Consider the following 22,784-nt stretch of genomic DNA (forward strand, 5'->3'; position numbering starts at 1 on the left):
CTGGAACCTTTTTGTCCCTTTTTTTTTAAAATATGTTTTGATATTGTCTGCTGCCTTCGAGACATTTAGTGGTTATTTTCTTCGCTTATTGATTGTAGCTTTGTTTGTCTTATCCTACTTTTTTGTTTTATTTGGTCATGTCTCAGCAGGCAAGCTGTGCGTTCTTTGTTGTTTGCTCATCTGTGGGCATAATACTTTTTACCTCCTTGTCCAATGGGAAGGGCCAGTTGCTCAGCTATGGTGCAGCGGGTAGGTCCAGCGAGTGCTCTATCTCTTGCTGGGAGCTCTGTGAAGCTGCTTTCCCATAGTCCCTGTCTGCCCATCTCCGACAGGAGTCTAAGATGGCAAATCCATGCTATGTTAGCTGATAGGGGACCTCTGCTTGTATCTCTCCTTTTCTCTTTCAGTTTCTTATTCCATTCAGTGCTTGGCTGAGTTCTTTATATCTTCATTTGATGCTTAGGGTTCCAGGATTGATGTTTGTCTCTGTTTTACTTAGTTTTTTGGGTCTTTGCAGTGGAGGACTGCGGTGGAGTATACTGATGCATTTTAAGCTACTTGTATTTGTGCTATGCCTCCTTAGGAGGAAAAGAGAATCAAGTTTACCATCTAAGAACACCAAAAAACAAGTAGATAACTAAGACAATGTACTGAATAGCCCAAATGTGTACTACTTTCAAGGGCATAAAAAGTTTTCTAATACGTAGGAAATACTTCCACAAAGCTGATATGCATTCAAACCGTCCCAGATACCAAAAGGATAGTAGGTAAGGTGTAGGTTAATTGTACAAGTAGGTAGGAATTGTCATTCCTAAATCTCTTTAATAGTGAACTTGGGCAATCTTACAAAAGAAGTCACATTACGAAGAGTTACCATATGACGCAACAACTACACTCCTAGGCAAATACCCAAGAGAAATGAAAACGTATATCCAAAAAAAAAATCTTGTACAATACTGCTCACAGCAGCATTAGTTATAATAGCTAAAAAGCAGAACCAACCCAAATGTCCGTTAACTGATGAATGGATAACCAAAATGTAGCATATCCATACAATGGAATATTATTCAGCAACAAAAAGAATTGAAGTACTGACTATATGTTACAACATGGATGAACCTTAAAAACATTATGCTAAGTGAAAGAAGCCAGTCATAAAAGACCATATATTATATAATTCCATTAATACAAAATGTCCAGAATGGCAAATCTAGAGAGACAGAAAGCAGATTAGTGGTTGCCTGGAGCTGGAGGAGAAATGAGGGGGTTGGTGGTGACGGCTAAAGGAGAAAAATGAGGGGCTCCTTTATGAGAAGAGAGGTGGCTCTTAACACCAGTTTTACCTGAATTTCAATAAAAATGTGCATGCTATGATAGTAAAATAAGGTGAACACAAAAAGGCCTGTGTAGCTGCCTAAAGATACAGATTCAACAAGTATAGGGCCTTCACAAAGTCATGTGGTAGTGACATCTGTACTAAGGCTGAAAGCATTCTCAAATCCCCCAAAGAGAACAGAAGCCACTATCTACCGTGATAGCTTGATAGACATAATCCCCTCCATTTCTGGATATGTCTGCTCACAAAGTTAGGATGGTATCATTTTGCGTTGATTCAAAAAAAAAAAAAAAAACCAAACCTGTTGCCGTTGAGTTGATTCTGACCCACAGTAACCCTATAGAGCTGAGGAGAACTGCCCCATAGGGTTTCCAAGGAGTGTCTGGTGGATTTGAACTGTTGAACTTTCGGTTAAGAGCCTCAGGTCTTAACCACTGTACCACCAGGGTTTCCAAGTATTCTCAAAATATGGGAAGAATCTTAAATGTAAAAGAACTATTAGCAAGTTTAACAAAATAGTGGTGAGATTATTTAACTGCCTCATTTACTTCCTAATGAAGAAATTATACCTGTATAGTTTGGCTTCATCCAGTGATTCCAGTGGAGAAAGGAAGTTTTAGTTTATAACTATGTGTGACAGTTTTCTTATTTTTCTCAACCGAAGCTAAAAAGTGGGATAAATGTATCAAGCATTGGTGAAATACAATAGAAAAAATACCCTAACAGACAAAAAGCTATGTCAGTAATTGAACTGAAATCTTTACTATAATCAATTTTTTAAAAAAAATACCAAGACTTACCAATCTACATGTAAGACCAATAACTGCTACTGGAGTCTGTGCAGCCTGAGAAATATCAAAAAGAGTATAGAGGAGTGTTTGGTTTTTATGATGGGCAAAAAGATCGAATTCATCTAAAATGAAGATCACTGGGCAACTGCTACTCCGGTTTCCTATGATAAAATAACAGTTTTCCATTAACAAGTAATTATACCAACCTTTCTTAAATTTCCAAACTGTTTACTACATTTTAGTACTTAAAACTCAATTCAACAAACATATATTGATAACTACTTTGGGGTAGGGCACTTAGTGACACATGTGCATCTAGTCAACAAGAAAATTATTCAGAGAATTAAGACAGCGTCTACTGCCGTTAAGGAGTTTGCAGTCTAGTTCCTGGGCTTTAATAGTTTGATGAAAAATGAAGAAAATCATATAAATGACTTGAAACTATTGTCTTTTAAACTATGTAAATATAATTCTTTTAAAATTAGAAAATTGACAAAGAACTTTCAACACATAAATAGAACCAAAACGCTTAGGAATTAAAATATAAAGAAAATTACTAATTTATGAACAAAGAGGCTTCGTTTAGTTAGCAGAAATTGCAAACTATATCTTCCTACAGAAATCATTTTTATAAACAATGGTTGGACTATGAAGTTCAATCAAAGCAACTTTAATTCCTTCTATCCACAACTTCTAACATTTCAACAACAGAAGAAATTTCAACATGAGGCTCCTGGGATGTATTTTTTTTTTAACCTAAGAAGGCATCAACGTTATTTTAGGTTTAAAGGCTTTACGTTTGCATAAAATGGTAAAAAGAAAACCTGCTAAAGGGAGACTTACTCCACCAAATAATAAAACATATACAGTAACCTGAACGGTTTAATACTGGCACAAACCAAACGGACTATTCAAAAGTCTAGAAGCAGACTCAAATAATACAGAAATTTAGTATTTGATAAATTATACCATTATACATCAGTGGGGAAAAATGGTTTATTTAAAATTAGATCCTCATTTCACATTTCATACCAAAATAAATCCCAACTAAATTAAGAATAAAAAACATATGTATTAGACAAAAACATAGATAAATGTTTCATAATTTGGGGGCAGAGAAAAATTATCTAGAAAAATATGACGATTCAAAAAAACTAAAATGCTTGTTCAGCAGAAATATGCAAATCAAATTTTAAAAGAAGAGAAAAATAAGCACAAGAACTCCTATAAACCCTCTGGCATCGAGCTGATTCCAACTCACAGTGACCCTACAGGACAGGGCAGAACTGCCCCATAGGGTTTCCAAGGCTATAAACCTTTACAGAACCAGACTGCCACATCTTTCTCCTGCGAACCGGCTGGTGGGTTCAAAATATTAACCTTTCGGTTAGCAGCTGAGCACTTAACCACTGCACCGTCACGGCTCACTTACAAAATGATAAACACCACCACTACCGTTATCAAAATTATGCAAATTAAACCACAATATATATTTTTCCTCTTAGATAAACATTAAATTTAATACCTATTATTTTGAAAGTTGTGAAAAAACAAAGATACTCTCAAATATGTTTAGAAATATGAACAGATAAAACCTTCTTTGGGTGCTTTGGCAACATTTTTTACTTTAAATGTGGTGCCATTTAACATAAAACCTTACTTACTGAAAGTTACCCTAGAAAATATCTGAATGATTTTCTAAGCATTTCTAATTATAAAAATTTAGAAACAAAAGTCCATAACTGCTGATTAGCTACTACAGTACTTTATAAAATGGAACACAAGAATCATAAAAATAATGATGCAGATCAATATTTACTAACAGAAAAAGATAATGTTCCCAACATATTACTGAGTGAAAAGCAGACCACAAAACAATATATAAAATATACACATCTCTATCAATAATATGCTGTAGGTGCATAAAGAAGAGAAATCAAATATATTACTAGAGATAACCACTATTACAGTGCTGGGATTATAGTGATCATTACTTTTTTCATTTTTCTGTATTTTGAGTATTATTTTGTAAAGGCACACATTACAATAAGGAGAAAAATAAGCTAAAAACAAATATTTCTGATACTTCTAGATATGCTAAATATTTACCTTTTTTTAAAGCTTCAAGAAGAAATGAAAGGTTTTCGGCAAAGCTTCCCTAAATAACAATAAAAAAAGATGCCATGACTAGAAGTTTAGTAAAATAAAGAATTAAAGAGGGATGTCAGGTTCTCAACAATATTGTATTTATTTTTTCCTAGTAAATGACAGCCACTGGCTGGATTCTAGGCTTAATATCTCCAAACTTACAATCAAAAACTTAAAACATAAAACCTGTCGAGTCAACTCCAACTCATGGTAACCCCATGTGCATCAAGACTAGAACTGGGTTCCAAAGGGATTTCCATGGCTGATTTTTCAGAAGTGGATTGCCTGGCCTTTCTTCACAGGTGCCTCTGGGTGGACTCGAACTTCCAATCTTTCTGCTAGCAGACAAGTGCATTAACCATCTGTGCCACCCAGCACACATTACTGAAAATGGCAATGCAGTCATGTTGGAAATTTTGTATTTTCTGGACAAAATCTGTAAAAACATTAATTTTATTTAAAAGTAGTTTTGCAAAGCATCTATATTCTAAACAGTCAAGAGAACTAGATGAATTTTGTATTTTCAAACATGTCCGGCTCTTTCAAGTCTCAAATTCATTTGTATGGCTAAAGAAATGACCACTACTTAAATGAGATCCCAAAGGAAAAGACAGAAACTTCTTTGAAATATTAGATACTGTAGTATTTCTCTATTCAAAAATGTATTTCAGATTTCAGAATTATATATACGTACTGTATCAAATTTGACTATGTTTACTTGGAACACAGCCAAAACATTTTTGGCTACAACTTAAATACTCTAGATAGAAATTAATAGAGTAGCAGATGTATTATTCAGATGTTCCAGCTTGTGGCTAGAGGTCCTATTAAAATATTTTTTCATTAAAGTCATTTGTACTTCATTCAAATTTTTTTTAATTTAAAGGAACAGCCAACTTTAAATGCCAGCATATGTAAAGCAGAAAAGAAACATACTTGTTTTTCTCCAAAAGAAACCCAACCCACTTGTTTGTTTCCCAGTCAAGAGAACTGACACAAAATAGGACAATAGGTTTTTAAGGGCTTCCACATATTTTCTAATGATCCCATGCTGCGATCTTAATGCTATTACCAAGATAGACCATGCAAGAGTTATCAGACATAATTTAAACTGCTCTAAGAGACAACCTGTTGGGAAATCATTGGTCAAAGTTACTTAAAGGTTGTTTGTCTTTTTTTGTTGTTGTTAATTAATACTATTACACCTGTCCAACATCAAGAACAGCAAAACAGAAAAGCTCTAGCTTGAGGTAAGTAACTTAGGTTCTTAAAGTCCAGTCTCTGACATTTTATGATCTTAACTAAGTTAATTAAGCTTTTTGAGGCTCAGGTGTCTAAATGACATAGAAAGAAGTTAAACTAATAATCTCTATGCGCGATGACTATGAGAATAATAAGGAAGCAACTACGCCTTTTATTATTTCACATGAATCTGATATGAATATGTCCATTTAGGAATTGCCAGAAACATCTATCTAGATCAACTGGAAATAAAAAGCTACAGTTAACATACTTAACAAAAACTTTCCTTGACTGAGTAGGCTACTAGCTTTGACATTGCATGCTGAATATAAGATAGAACATTTGATTTATAGAAGAGGCATTTTAAAATTGCACTTTAAAGATCTGTAGACTATGCAAAAAAAAAGGGGTACATATATGGTTGGTTCAACTTTTTATAGATAATAATTAAAGGATAACATTTCTAAATGCCTTCATATCTAGGAGGCTTACACAACTGTGGCAGTAGAGCACACAGTTGAGAGATTAGACTGACAGCACTCTGCCTGCTCGTGAGTAACCAGAAATGAACTTGGAATGTATATAACCCACCTCTGTTGCATAAGAACTATGAGAATGGGCCTCTTCATCATGAAAATTAGGGTGACTACAAATTATGTTAATTGTTTCCCTTAAAGCCTATGAATTAGGTGACAGGTTGAAAGTTTAATAGAAGTTTCAAAACATATCTAATCATATCGAAATAGTTTTTTGTTTAATTTACTGATGTTCAACTGTCCTGAGACTCCGAGCTATAATGACAATGTGGTATGGATAAATTTTTGAAAATATTTTTAATAGTAAGAGATAACTGACATTTGTATACCACATTACCATTCAGCCAAGTTTGTTTTTTAAATATAAATAATATTTAATACTTTCTTCTTCCTTTAGAATAACCCTATCAAGCATGTATAATAAATTAATGCCCAGTTAACAGATGAGAAATTTGAAATTTAGAGACATTCTGACATTCAGGTTCACCAGCTAGGAAATGATTATGAGGCAAGACTCAAACTAGCAATTGTGGCTTTAAATTTAGCACTGCTCTTGTGCACTGAAGTCTCAGGCTGCTAGAACTTGGATTTTTGTTTTGTATTGTTTTTTAAGTGTACTAGTTTATCTACAAGGATAAAGATGCAGAAAAATTTATCTTATTGATAAGGCAACAAACTCAGTATCTACATAAACCTGAATTTCTTAGCTATTTTAGCTAGTATAACCTACTGCAAAAAAGAAAAAATACATATATATGTATATAAAACAGAGATTTGATGAATAAACACATAATAGTATATCATACATTTTTATGATAATAATCTTACATATTTCAGTTTGGAATCTCTGAATCCCTCCCTAACCTCCCCCCCTCAAAAAATGTATACTATACAGATTTTACTTTGAAACTTATTTAATAAAAGAACTAAAATGATACTTACAAAAACTTTATCATCAACTACGTTTTCCAGATTTAACTGCCTAGTGATTTCCTTTAGAGCTATTTTATCATTGATCTGCAGAAGTCCTGAAATAAAGGTCCATTTAAAAGTAGTTAATTAAAATGAAATACATATTTGATACAATGCAGATTATCTCCCTGTCAAGTATGCTTTTCAATGCTTTCTAAACTTAACTAGAAAGAAAAGTGCCGAAGGCTGTTAGTTTACACTACTACATTTTAAACAGCAATGAGAACATTTGGTAGACTCAAAGAACTATTCTCCTTGGGGCTAGTGCTATTAAAAAAAAAAAAAGAAAACAATTTGGGCAGCACAGAGCTCTTAAGTGTTTCCTTTATTTTAAATTTCTAAAATTATTGTGTATACAATGATGAAGGTTGTTAAGCATAAATCCAGTTTTTCCTAATGTAATTATTGATACACATTTACAACATACAGTTATGGGTTGAACCGTGTCCCCCAAATATATGTGCTGTAAATCCTAATCCCTATACTTACGGATGTAATACGTTAATGTTACATCAGTGTAGGGTGTACCTTAAGCTAATCACCTTTGAGATAAAAAACTGGCAGATTAGGCACAGACAGGCAAGCAGAGATGGGGGAAGAGAGACGTCATACCACATGAACATGGCCAAGAAAGCAAAGAATAGAAGCTGAAAAGAGACAAAGACCTTCCCCAGAGTGTACGGAGAGGGAAACTTAGAGTTGGCAACCTCAATTTGGACTTTTAGCCTTCTAAACTGTGAGAAAATATATTTCTGTACGTTAAAGCCACCCACTTGTGATATTTCTGTTATAGCAGCACTAGATAACTAAGATACACACATATGATTTAGTTTCAGAGTATAAAAAAAAAGTCCACGTGATTTATATCATTTCCAATGGCAAAATGATACTTACCATTTAGGTGAACTTGTAATATATTTTCATTCACTTCTTCTATTTGCATGAGTTCCTTTAAAGCATGATTTATTAACTAAATAAAATTTTATAAAATATTTAATAATAGGTAAAATATGAAAACACCATTTTCTCTTTTAAACTATGAATGGAAGAAATAGAACATAAACAGACTGCCTTTTTTAATTAAAAAGAACATATTCAGATTCTTTAAACATAAGAGGTTTAATGAGAACATCTCATGTCTGACTTTTTTTTAAGAGGCAGTTAGGACTGATGCCACACCATCTCAGTTAAAAAAAAAAGCTACCCAAATTTCTAATAAATACTCAGAAGCAACCCTCGAGTTTTTTAAAGAAACATTTCTCTACACGTCACACAAAGTGATGGTTCATGAATTTCATATCTCAGTACATTATAAATCTTTCTTAACACTGAAATCAGATACAAGTTATTGAAATACATATTAGAATAATACTAAATGATGGTAGAAGTCTACCCCCAATACATCAATTCCTATAGAATATTGTGAACTACTTTGTTTTTATTATGAAACAAAAATCAAAAAAGAGCAGGATGTTAAGTTGAGAAAAAGATGCTCCCTCAGTTGCTATGTACACACAGGAAGTCCTTATTAAAGAAACTTCAAATGTGCAACCAAAAAACTTATTAGTAAAATGTAAATTCATAATTATACACAGAAACAAGAATAACACCTTAAGCTGTATAATTACAAATCTTTGTATAATTAAAGGTTTCTATGCCATATATGGAAACCCTGGTGGCATAGTGGTTAAGTGCTACGGCTGCTAACCAAAGGGTCGGCAGTTCAAATCCGCCAGGCACTCCTTGGAAACTCTATGGGGCAGTTCTACTCTGTCCTATAGGGTTGCTATGAGTCGGAATTGACTCAATGGCACTGGGTTTGGTTTTGTTTTTTTTTTTGGATGCCATATATGGTGAAATCTTGAGTTGGAACTCGACAAGACTGCCTTGTTTCTCTGGGCTTGCAGGTTTTCCACCTTTGACAGGGTACAATCACCACTTTTCTATCACTCTCTATATAGTGGAAAATATTTTTGAGTTTTCGTTCTGTGACAGGTATCTGCCTTATATAGGTTCCAGCTTCTGCTGTACTTACATTCTTTGTATTTTTTTGAATTGTGACATCCAATCACTCTTGTATTGCCTGTCATATACACCTGTTCATATTATTATTACATACCAAAAATCCAAACCTGTTTCCGTTGAGTTGATTCCAAGTCACAGGACAGAGAGGAACTGCCCCAGAAGGTTTCCAAGGAGCACCTAGTGAATTCGAACTGCCGACCCTTTGATTAGCAACTGTAGCTCTTAACCACTATACCACTACGATGTGTATTACTACATAGCATCTTTTAAAATTTGAAAATAGAATTAATAAAACCCAAAAAGCCTTTAAAAAGGAAGAATAATGATGAGGTATTGTTCCTTCCAATGTTAAAAGAGTACTATCACAAAAATAAATGGTTCAGGAAAAAGAGGCTGTATGCAACAAAAATTAGTACAGATGGAATCAAAATTTAGTGAGCACATAAAGGATTATTTAACAAAGGCATTGTGACAACTGTTAAACTATTTTGAAAAAAATACTATTTATATTTGCTTTTACAATAAGCTATTTCTATTTGTCACCGCAACATCCCTGCAATAGCAAAAATCAAATATCATACTCTTTTTAAATTATTAGGCTTCACAACAGGGTATCAAACACACCAAGCTATTTCTAGTACATTTGTATGGTTTTTAAAGCATAGAGATCACAGTTACTCTAGGTCTTGTCAAGAAAGGATGATCTCACAATATTACTTGTCATATTATTAGGAAAAGCCCTGCTGAGAAGTAACATTTATAAAAATCTGTCTGAAGGCAAGGTGGTACTTCTCTGCCTTTGGATCAGGTCAGACCCTAACCATAACATTGCACTCTCAGATGATATTAACTTGGTTCTTCAAAATACTTCCTTGAGTATGTTTCTTAGTCATCTGCTGTGTTGTTTCTCCTGCCTCTGGATATGCTACTTATACAGTGAAATAAGAGAGAGCCAGAACTTGACAAGACTGCCTCGTTTTTTCCAGGTCTTGCAAGTTTTGCACCTTTGACAGGGTGCAGTCTTACCACTCACTTTTCTATCGCTCGTTTTAGTGGAAAATATTTGAGTTTTCCTACTCTGAGAGGACCTTGCCTTACACAGTTCTGGCTTTCACAGATTTTACTATATTTATATTTTGCCTGGCTCTGATTTTCTGTTTTAAATCACACACACACAGACACATACACACACAGACACAGACACACACAAAGGAGCCCTGGTGATGCAGTGGTTAGGTGCCTGGCTGCTAACCAAAAGTCCGGTGGTTCGAATCCACCAGTCACTTCACAGGAGAACGATGTGGCAGTCTGCTTCCGTAAATACTTACAGCCTTGAAAACCCCATGGGGCAGGTCTACTTTGTCCTACAGGATCGCTATGAGTTGGAATCAACTTAACGGCAATAGGTTAGGTTAGGAGTTAGAATTCGACTCAACAGCAATGGTTTTATATAAATATATAAAATGTTTTTTAAAATTTAATCAGCGTTTCTTTGTTTTTACTTCCATTCACTGCCTCACAGCTCAGAAGTGGTTCAGCTAGACCAGCTAAGTAAGTGATCTTAGTTGTTTTCTAGTACACATTTGTGTGTATGCAGTTAATTCTAGTTAAATGGCAGGCCTGTGTCCTAAATGCCACAAAGCCTTCATACTTAGAAAGTAGCTCATTTTGTCTTTTATTTTCTAGCTTACCCTAAGACTCCTCCTGTTGCATTTTATCCTCAGAGAGAGCACGTAGGTCACTCCCATACATTAGACAGATGGGTAGTATGTTCCTTCCATAATGGCCACTCAAGCAGATTGATCCCTAACTATTCTCTAACTTATAGAGAAATTGGTCCTTTGTTTTTTAAGTATTATTTATTTTGTTGTTGTTGAGGATATACACAGCAAAACACACAATTCAGAAGTTTCTACACATACAATTCAGTGACAGTGACTACATTCTTCAAGTTGTGCATCCAGTCTCACCCATCTTTACTGAGCTGATCCTTCCCCAATGCCATAAACTCACTGCCCCCTAAAGCTACTATCTAATCTTTCAAGTTCCTGTTGTCACTTCGATACCATATACATAGTTTTTAATGCTTAAGGCAGATATTCTTTATCAGTTAAGCTAGATTATCGTTCAGTTTTAAGAACATTTCAGGATATTTTTGGTTTAGGTTTAAAGATTAACAGAGGGCAATAGTTGCAGAGGTCATCCAGACTCTGCGGCCCCAGAAAGTCTCGAGTCCGTGAGAATTTGAAATTCTGTTCTGTGTTTTCCCCCTTTGGATAAGTATTCTTCCACAAAATCTTTTATCAAAATGTTCAGTAATGGTAGCTGGGCACCATCCAGTTCTTCTGGTCTCAGAGCAAAGGACACAGTGACTCATGGAGGCAATTAGCCACACATGCCATATCCTCCACCTATTTCTAGCTCTCCTTTTTCCTCTGTTGCTCCAGGTGAATACAGACCAATTGTTGTACCTTGGATGGCTTCTTATGAGCTTTTAAGACCCCAGGCATTGTGCAACGAACTAGGAGGTGGAGCAGATGCACTAAACATGTTATCAGGCCAATTAACTGGGATCGCCATGAAACCATGACCCTAAACCTCCAAACCAAGGAAGCAAATCCCTTGGGGTGTGTTTTGTTGTACATAAGTAGCCTCAACAGCTATTCTTATATTTCCAAGTAATTAGCTAGGTAAACAATGGTATAATTTAAGTGAATTTTTACACGGACATATTCTCACCTTTTCAAATACTTTAAACATTATATACTAAAAATAAAATCAGTTGAGCGTTAAAGTTACATGAAAAAGTATAATCAGTTTGATTAGTTCCTTTCTACATTCTCTGTAGATAAAAATTAATTTTATAAACATACCAGCAAACTCTCTTAGACCTGCAGGCATAACAAAAATAGTAGGGTTTCTTATGCTCGCCTACTATTAGAATTCCCAAATTTTTTAATAAACACAAGATTCAATAACATGAAACTAGAAGAAACAGCCCATTTAACCATCTAGCAAGTCTCTTTGTCTACAATATTTCTATAATTATATATATAGGAGAGTATTTTCCACAGTTGAACATATGAGTTGGAACCATAATAAAGGATAAATAATATTTTAAATACAACAAAGCACACAAACTCTGTTACCTTTTTCAATTAACTCTAGATTTTCATTTTTGTGTATTTCAGATAGTTTGGCCAAGGGTGGTATTTTAAATATAATGTTATTTTTTAAATTTGAATTCACCTAATTATATTATTGAGTCTTCTTGTCTAAGAATAAGCTATATTGTACCATTTATTCCATCATTTTTATATCTATGGAAACTCCCACACACAACAAATTATAAACATGGCACAAGTCAAACAATACTCCTTATCTTGTCAACCTCTACACATTGGAATGCCCTAGGAATAAATTAAACTGTACAGAATTGGAATACCAATAGGGGATTCCTCCAGAGTCCAGTGAAGTCATGACTTAAAAGCAACAGAACAGGGCTCTCGCTTAAGAAGCAACAACAGGAAGACAGACTGTCAGCACAGCCAATAACAATCTATCCACTCTATAAGCTGATAATTACTGTCTTAATAGCTGCCTCCTTGTTTATACTTGAGTAAATAGAATTAAGATAAAAAAATATGTGTTTATAATAAGATGCTGTAACATAAAAGAAAGGAAACACTGAACTGATGAAAAATGTTAATACTGAAAACACAGAGAACATGTTTGGGATTATTTGAGCTATTTAAGCTATTTTGAAGTATCTGTATTTATCAACTTAGATAAATACAAAACAAGGAAATAAGAAAGTATATGACAAGAGATAAATAAGATTGTTAGAAAACTAAACTACAGCATCACAATTAGCCAAAAAAAAACCCAAAAAACCAAACCCATTGCTGTCGAGTTGATTTCGACTCACAGGAAACCCTGGTGGTGTAGTGGTTAAGAGCTCTGGTTGCTAACCAAAAGGTCGGCAGTTCGAATCCACCAGTTACTCCTTGGAAATCATATGGGACAGTTCTACTCTGAACTATAGGGTCCCTATGAGTGTGAATCAACTCGACGGCAACAGGTTTCGTTTGATATCACAATTAGAAGGAACAAATAACAGAACTGATAATGAAGAAAATCACATGGGTGATATGACAGAATGGTGAGGAAAAAGAAAATGATGATAAAAACAAAGGTTTAATAACTGGATACTCTAACTCTAAAAAAGGACACGTACAAAAGAAAGAAAAAAATACTCAAAGATTAAAAAAGACTATCCCAAGGGACGTCATAAAAGATGGTGGAGTACAACGCTTCAGGAATTGTTCCCTCCACGTAAATAATTATTGAGCTGGCAGGAACTATCTGAATCAACTTCTTAAAACCCTGGAGTCTTGTGAAACTCTTGTAGTAGCCAGGGAGAGCTCAATGAAGAGGCTAGTAAATTTTAGTATAAAAATTACACAACATACAAAAAAATAAAGTATGCCCATTTGGAGGAAAAATGGATTTAACAGAAACCATCCCTGAGGACAAACACTAGAATTATTACTCAGACATTAAATCAACTGTCTTAATTATAGTCAGCGAACTAAGGAAAATCACAAAGAACTCAAGGAAATCAGGAAAACAACCTGAGAACAAAATCAGAATATCGATAAAAATAAAAATTATAAAACAGGGAGACAAACAAATTCTGGAGCTGGAAAGTACAGTAACTGAAATGAAAAACTCACTACAACTGTTTAATAACAAGTCTGGGCAGGCAAGAGAAAAGATCAGAGAATTTGAAGACAAAATAATTGAGCTCATCCAGTTCGAGGAGAAAGAAAAAAGAATAAAGAAAAATGAACAGAGCCTGAGGAACTTCTGGGACTTGATCAAGTGAAGTAACACACACATTATCAGAGTCCCAGAAGGAGGAGAGAGACAAGGCAGAAAAAATGTTTGAAGAAATAATGGCCAAAAATTCCCCAAACTTCATGAAAGACATGAAAATATAAAACCAAGAAGCTCAATAAACTTCTTAAAAGAGAAGGTAAACTCAGAGACCCACACTGAGACTCACTATAATCAAACTGTCAAATCTCAAAGACAAAAGACGCTATTCTGATTGATATGGTAATTCATAAAAGGAGGAAAAAGTTTTTTCACAAAACACAAACTAAACAAAAATCTATATAATTCCAAAGGGGAAAAAAACTGTGACCCAAGAGTTCAACCCGCCAGCATGTTTTAAGTAATTTGCAAAAATAATTTTTGATGTATTTAAAACATTCTAAAAGTTCAACTGAATGTTAATTACAGAGTCCTCTTCTAAAAACTATACTAAATAGCACTGAAATTGAAAACAAAGAAAAATCAAAATAAGGAACTCAAAAAAATAGAAATAGTGACTGTGGAAGAACTAGTTATGAGGATGGAAACAAATTAAACAGAGGGTTGAAACTAAAAAAAAATCATTATAAATGTGATAATTATATAAATAAATTTAAAGAAAAAAAAAGGAAATTACCTATGTCTAAAATTTCAATTTATATACTTCAAACAATACTGGAAAACGGGAGAAGACAGAAAAGTCTTTATTTCTTCATTTTCCATAATGTAAAGTCAACATGTTTTAAAAATACGTAATTTTTAGATTAGAGGCGGGACGAAGATGGTGGAGTAGTCAGACATTTCCTGTGGTCCCTCTTACAACAAGGACCCCCTCAAAAAAGTGAATCGATTATATGTGACAATCTACAAGTTCTGAACACCATAGCCAAAGTTGAGGAATTGGACTGAGCAGCAGGGGGAGTGAGAGATGGTTCAGAAGCAGAGAGAAGTCGCCAGACCTGACCCAGCGGAAACCGGCACCCTGCAGGCTGGATTGGATGGTGCATGCAGTGAGGTAACCAGTGGTGCTTGGGACGCGCTTTTCTCATTGGGAGAGATCAAGCCGCGGAAAGTCTGCTTAACCCTACAAAATCAGCAAGAAGCAGCGCTCATTCGGCAAAAGATAAGTACAAGCTTCTAACCTACCATGCGGAGCACAAAAACACTACCTTTGGGAAGACCCTCTCTTCCATTTACCTGGCCCCTGCCAGATTCAGTGCTCCGAGCCAGATTCAGTGACTGCCGTGTCCCCTGGGCTGGATGTAGGACCTGTTGCGTACCCTTAGCTATTCACCCAGCTTTGGAGAGAGAACAAACAGAAAAAAATAATCTGTTGGCTCCCATATGCTGGGAACTCAGGGAAGGCACGGCCCCTTTGCCTAGGCACAGGCCTACGTGGTCCACAGTCTCTGAATGCCTTTCACCCCTACAAAGACCTGTGTGGGCCCATTTTAACAGCGTAGGCCCTCGCTAGCACAGTACAACAGGGCATATAGGTGAAGTCTATTTTCAACAATATCAGCTATAAGAGGAGTGGCAGATTTGTGATATTTGACACCACTCTGCCCATTAAGCAGGGTTCTTACCTACCCATATCAGCAGCAGAAAAACTGGTGGCTCCACCCATGCCACCTAGCCAACCGTAACAGCCAACAGCATTGGGTGACCACAGTCTGGCTGTAAAACCTACCCACCTACATGCTCTAGAGAACAGGGAGCAGCTTTCCTCCCAGACACTCAGTGGCAGCTGTCAACCCCCTGCATTGCTCAGCACATGACTCCCTACTACAGCCAGACACCTGTGCCTACTCCAATCACCCCTGGCACCACACACTTGCTGACCAACTACCTGGACACATGAGCTGAATCCATACAAGAAAAATGGACAGGCTCCTGGCCTCACATACCTAGCAACGGCTCTAACCACCTGGTGACAGGATATGAGAGCTTCAAAGATGCCTACAGTCAAACTAGCTCATACGACTAATGCATTTGGGCATAGCAAAACAAGAAGCTAGGACACAATAAGCAAACATTTTATGTTGACTTTACATTATGGAAATCCAGAAGATTAACAATAAAATTTCAGAATTAGACAACTCAGTGCAAAGTCACAGGAGCAGAACTGATGAAACAGAAGTCAGAATTAGTGAGACTGAAGATAAAGCACTTGATACCAACTTATCTTAGGAAAAATTAGATAAAGTATTTTTAAAAATTGAAGAAATCCTAAGAATTATGTGGGACATAACCAAGAGGAAAATATACGAGTGACTGGAGTACCAGAGCAGGAGGGGATAACGGAAAATACAAAGAGAACTGTTGAAGATTTATTGGCAGAAAACTTCCCTCATATCATGAAAGATGAGAAGATATCTATCCAAGAAGTTCATAAAACCCCACACAAGGAAGACCCCAAAAGAAAGTTACCAAGACATATTATTATCAAACTTGCCAAAATCAAAGACAGAGAGAATTTTAAGAGCGGACAGGGATAAACGAAAAGTCATCTAAAAGGAGAGTCACTAAGACTAAGCTTGGACTACTCAGCAAAAATCAGGCAGGCAAGCAGGAAATGGGATGACATATATAAAACCTTGAAGGAAAAAAACCGTCAGCCAAGAATTATGTACCCAGCAAAACAGTCTCTCAAAAACGATGGCAAAATTAGGGTATTTCCGGATAAACATAAGTTTAGAGAATTTGTAAAACCCAAACCAAAATTACAAGAAATACTAAACGGAGTTCTCAGGTTAAAAAATCAGTAACGTCAGAAACAACCCAAGACTAGAACACAGGACAGAGCAATCAGGTATCAACCCAGATAGGGAAGTCACAAAAATAAATCAAAGCTAAAACACTGAAAATAGGGAAACAGAGACATCAATATGTAAAAGATGACAACATTAAAACAAAAAAGAGGGACTAAATAATGTAGCTATAGATTGTTCATGTGGTGAAGAAGTCAAGGGAATATAAAGAAATAAAAAACTGGTTTAACTTAGAAAAATAGGGGGTAAATATTAAGGAAACTAGCAATCCTACACATCAAAATAAAAAACAAGAAAAACATAAAGACTCAACAAATACAACGTCAACAACAATGAAAAAGATGAAAAGAAAATACATAAAGAAAAATGACTTGGTACAGGAAATTGAATGAAACAAAGACTGTCAACAACACAAAAAAAGACATCAAAATGACAGCACTAAACTCATATCTATCAATAATTACGCTGAATGTAAATGGACTAAATGAACCAATAGAGAGTCAGAGAGTGGTAGAATGGATTAAAAAACATGATCCGTCTATATGCTTCCTAAAAGAGACACACCTTAGACTTAAAAACACAAACAATCTAAAACTCAAAAAAAAAAAAAAAAAAGATGGAAAAAAACATATCAAGCAAACAACAATCACAAAACAGTGGGAGTGGCAATATTAATCTATGACAAAATAGACTTTAAAGCAAAGTTCACCACAAAGAAAGGACACTATGTAATGATTGATGAAAGCGTAAATACACCAAGAGGAAATAACTATAATAAATACTTATGCACCCAACAACGGGGCTCCAAAATACATAAAACAAACTCTTAACAGCATTAAAAACAGAGACAGACACCTCCACAATAACAGTAAGAGACTTAACACACCGCTTTTCGTGAAGGACAGAATATCCAGAAAGAAGCTCAATAAAGGCACAGAAGATCTAACTGCCACAATCAACCAACTGGATCTCACAGACATATACAGAACACTCCATCAAACAGCAGCCAAGTACCCTTTCTTTTCCAATACACAAGGAACATTCTCCAGAATAGACCATATATTAGGTCACAAAGCAAGCCTTAACAAAATCCAAAGCATCGAAATATTACAAAGCATCTTTTGTGACCGTAAAGCCATAAAAGCAGAAATCAATAACAGAAAAGGCAAGGAGAAAAAAATCAAATACATGGAAACTGAACAACACCATGCTCAAAACCTATTAGGTCATAGGAGAAATTAAAGACAATAAAGAAATTCATATAATCAAATGAGAATGAAAACACATCCAACCAGAAATGCTGGGACACAGCAAAAGGAGTGCTCAGAGGTCCATTTATAGCAATAAATGCACACATCCAAAAAGAAGAAAGGGCGAAAATCAAAACATTAAGCCTACAACTTGAACAAATAGAAAAAGAGCAGCAAAAGAAGCCTTCGGGCACCAGAAGAAAGCAAATAATAAAAATGAGAGCAAAATTAAATAAAATAGAGAATAGAAAAACAATGGAAAGAGTTAATAAAACCAAAAGCTGGTTCTTTGAAAAGATCAACAAAATTGATAAACCAATTACTAAACTGACAAAAGAAAAACAGAAGGAAGCAAATAACCCAAATAAGAAATAAGATGGGAGATATCACAATAGACCCCACTGAAATTAAAAGAATCATAACAGAACACTATGAAAAACTGTACTTTAACAAATTTAAAAACCTAGAGGAAATGGACATATTTCTAGAAACACTACCTACTAAACTTACACAAACAGAGGTAGAACAACTAAATAAACCTATAACAAAAGAAGAAATTAAAAAGGTAATTAAAAAAAAACTCCCAACAACAAACAAAACCTCTGGCCCTGATGGCTTCACTGGAGAATTCCACCAAACTTTCAGAGAGGAGTTAACACCACTACTACTAAAGGTATTTCAGAGCATGGAAAAGGATGGAATACTCCAAACCTCATTCTATGAAGATACCACAAAAAAAGAAACTACAGACCAATATCCCTCATGAACATGGACACAGAAGTCCTTTAACAAAATTCTAGCCAATAGAATTCAACAACATACTAAAAAAAAAATTCACCACAACCAAATGGGATTCATAACAGGTATGCAGGGATGGTTCAACATTAGAAAAACAATCAAAGTAATCCATCACATAAATAAAAGACAAGAACCACATGATCTTATCAATTGATGCAGAAAAGGCATTTGGCAACAAAATAGGAACAGAAGGGCAATTCCTCAACATAATAAAGGGCATTTATACAAAGCCAACAGCCAGCATCATCCTAAGTGGAGAGAGTCTGAAAGCATTCCCCTTAAGAACAGGAACCAAACAAGGATGCCCTTTATCACTACTCTTATTCAAATTGTGCTGGAGATCCTAGCCAGAGCAATTAGGCAAGAAAAAGAAATAAATGGCATCCAAATTGGTAAGGAAGAAGTAAAAGTATCCCTGTTTGCAGGTGGTATGATCTTATACACAGAAAACCCCAAAGAATTCACAAGAAAACTACTGGAACTAATAGAAGAGTTCAGCAAAGTATCAGGATATAAGACAAACATAGAAAAAAGCAGTTGGATTCTGCTACACCAATAAAGAGAACATCGAAGAGGAAATCACCAAATCAATACTGTTTACAATAGCCCCCAAGAAGGTAAAATACTTAGGAATAAATCCAACCACGGATGTAAAATGCCTATACAAAGAAAACTACAAGACACTACTGCAAGAAATCGAAAGAGACCTACACAAGTGGAAAAACATACCTTGCTCATAGATAGAAGACTCATCATTGTCAAAATGTCTATTTTACCCAAAGTGATCTACAGATACAATGCAATCCTAATGCAAATTTCAATGGCGTTTCTTAATGAGATGGAGAAACATATTGCCAACTTCATGTAGAAAGGGAAGAGGCCCTGGATAAGTAAAACATTACTGAAGAAGAAGAACAAAGTAGGAGGCCTCACACTACATGATTTTAGAACCTATTATACTGCCACAGTAGTCAAAACAGCCTGGTACTGGTACAACAACAGATACATAGACCAATGGAACACAATTGAGAATCCAGACATAAATTTATCCACCTATAAGCAGCTGATATTTGACAAAGGTAAAGTCCGTTAAATGGGGAAAAGACAAATGGTGCTGGTGTAACTGGATATCCACCTGCAAAAAAATGAAACAAGCCCCACACCTTACACCATGCATAAAAACTAACTCAAAATGGATCACAGACCTAAATATAAAACCTAAAAAGATTAAGATTGTGGAAGAAAAATTACAGACAACGCTAGGAGCCCTAGTACATGGCAGAAACAGAATACAAAACATTACTAACAATGCACAAACATCAGAATACAAACCAATAACTGGGAGCTCCTAAAAATCAAATGCTTATCTAACAAAAGACGTCATCAAAAAAGTAAAAAGACAACCTACAGACTGGAAAAAAATTTTTGGCTACAACATATCCAATCAGGGTATAATCTCTAAAATTTACAAGATATTGCAAAACCTTAACAACAAAAAGACAAATAACCTAATCAAAAATGGGCAAAGGATATGAACAGGCACTTCACCAAAGAAGACATTCAGGCTGCTAACAGATACATGAGGAAACACAATCATTAGCTATTAGACAAATGCAAATTAAAACCACAACGAGATACCATCTCACCCCAATAAGGCTAGCATTAATCCAAAAAACACAAAATAATAAATGTGGCAGAGGTTGTGGAGAGACTGGAACACTTACACACTGCTGGTGGGAATGTAAAATGGTACAACCACTTTGGAAATTGATTTGGCGCTTCCTTAAAAAGCGAGAAATAGAACTACCATAAAACCCATTAAACCTGTTGCCATCGAGTTGATTCTGACTCATAGCAACCCTGCAGGACAGAGTGGAACTGGCCCATAGAGTCTCCAAGGAGCACCTGGTGGATTTGAACTGCTGACCTTTTGGTTAGCAGCTGTAGTTCTTAACCACTATGCCACCGGCATTTCCAGAACTACCATACGACCCAGCAATCCCATTCCTTGGAATATACCCCAGAGAAATAAGAGCCGTCACATGACTAGATATAGGCACACCCATGTTAACTGCAGCACTGTTCACGATACCAAAAAGATGGAAACAACTTAGGTGCGTGTCATGGGTTGAACTGTGTCCCCCCAAAATATCTGTCAACTTGGCTAGGTCATGATTCCCTTGTATGACTGCATGAGCGTCTACCATTTTATTATCTGATGGGATTTCCCCATGTTTTGTAAATCTTATCACTATGATGTAATAAGACGGATTAGCGACAATTATACTGATGAGGTCGACAAGATTAGTAGGTAGTGTCTTTAGCCAATCTCTTTCGAAATACAAAAGAGAGAAGTGAGCAGAGAGACATGGGAACCTCATACCACTGAAAAAGCAGTGCTGGGAGCAGAGTGCATCCCTTGGACCTGAGGTTCCTGGGCTGATATGCTCCCAGACCAAGGGAAGACCAATGCATCACAAGGGCCTTCCTCCAGAGCTGAAAGAGAAAGCCTTCCCCTGGATTTGGCACCCCGATTTCGGACTTCTAGCCTACTGGACTGTGAGAGAATAAACTTCTTTTTGTTAAAGCCATCCACTTATGGTATTTCTGTTACAGCAGCACTAGATGACCATCACAATGTGCATCAACAGATGAATGGATAAACAAATTACAGTATATTCACACAATCGAATACAAAGCAACAATAACGAATGATGATGAATCCGTGAAACATCTCATAACATGGATGAATCCAGAAGGTATTATGCTGAGTGCAATTAGTCAGTCCCAAAAAGACAAATACTGTATGGGACCACTATTATGAGAACTCAAGAAAAGGTTTAAATACAGAAGAAAACCTTCCATGTTTATGAGGGTGGGGAGGGAGGAAGAGAAGTATTCACTAACTAGATAGTAGAAAAGAATTATCTTAGGTGAAGGGAAGGACAACACAAATACAGGGGAAGTCAGCACAACTGGACTAAACCAAAAGCTAAGAAGTTTCCTGAATACAACCAAACACTTCGAGGGACAGAGTAGCAGGGGAGGAGGTCTGGGGACAATGCTTTCCAGGGTATAAGGGAGGAATGTGCTGACACATTATATGGATAGCAACCAGGGTCACCTAACAATGTATGCATAAATTTTTGTACAAGAAACTGTCACTTAAAGCACAATAAAAAGAAAAAAAAAAGCTTGCCAGCAGCCATTCAAGGTACAACAATTCGTCTCTATTTGCCTAGAGCAACAGAGGAAAAGTAAAGTCAGGAATAGGAGGAGGAAATTAATGTGTGGCTAACTGACTCCGTGAACAACTACTTCCTCTGCCAGGAGACCAAAAGAACCAGATGGTGCCAAGCTACTATTACTGAACATTTTGATCAAAGACTCCATAGAAGAATACTGATCAACAAGCGAAAAATACAGAACTAAATTTCAAATTGTCACGCAATCCATACTTTCAGGAGTCGTGGAGGCTAGATGAACCCCTGAAACTACTACCCTGAGATAAGCTTTACAGCTTAAGCCAAAAACGTCCCCTGAAGTCTTCTTAAAACCAAAGAACAGTTTGGCTTAACTAGTAAAGGATGTCTGCCTTCAGCACTGTGCTCTTTTAAGACCTATCTATCTATGATCAAACTGACAACAGCAGCTCGAAAGATAAGACAGCAAACTTAAGGCGCAGTGAGTTTATATTAATGGGGGAGGAACAACTTGGAAAAGGAGATTTAGACTGGTTGCACAAAATGAAGAATGAAATTGATGTCACCGAATTGTACACATAGAAATTTTCGTATTTTACACAGCTCAACCATTTAATTTAAATAGTAATATTTCTACATGTAATAGCCAAGAGCTCGGCTGCTAACAAAAAGGTGGGAAGTTCGAATAATTCAGCTGCTCCTTGGAAACTCTATGGTGTAGTTCTACTCTATCCTACAGGGTTGCTATGAGTTGGAATTGACTCAATGGCAACTGGTTTTGTTTTGTTTTTACAAAAGGAATGGAAAAAGAGAATGAGGTCAAAAGGAAGAATA

At 35.8% G+C, this 22,784-nt stretch overlaps 1 protein-coding gene across 3 annotated transcripts in view; it reads right to left on the minus strand.

The window, feature by feature from the left end:
* ORC4 (origin recognition complex subunit 4) overlaps nt 1–22,784 on the minus strand; it is a 116,658-nt gene that overhangs the window by 36,288 nt on the left and 57,586 nt on the right. For 2 of the 3 annotated variants that reach the window (XM_049887156.1, XM_049887154.1), the window contains exons 5-8: nt 7,920–7,995; nt 6,996–7,081; nt 4,237–4,285; nt 2,137–2,288 (exon numbers count right to left, since the gene is read on the minus strand). In XM_049887156.1, coding sequence (XP_049743113.1) covers nt 2,137–2,288; nt 4,237–4,285; nt 6,996–7,081; nt 7,920–7,995 — 363 coding nt within the window. The remainder of the gene's footprint in view (nt 1–2,136; nt 2,289–4,236; nt 4,286–6,995; nt 7,082–7,919; nt 7,996–22,784) is intronic. The other variant, XM_049887155.1, reaches the window with a different exon arrangement.

The sequence above is a fragment of the Elephas maximus genome, chromosome 6, assembly GCF_024166365.1.
Source record: "Elephas maximus indicus isolate mEleMax1 chromosome 6, mEleMax1 primary haplotype, whole genome shotgun sequence".
Classification (NCBI taxonomy): Eukaryota; Metazoa; Chordata; class Mammalia; order Proboscidea; family Elephantidae; genus Elephas; species Elephas maximus.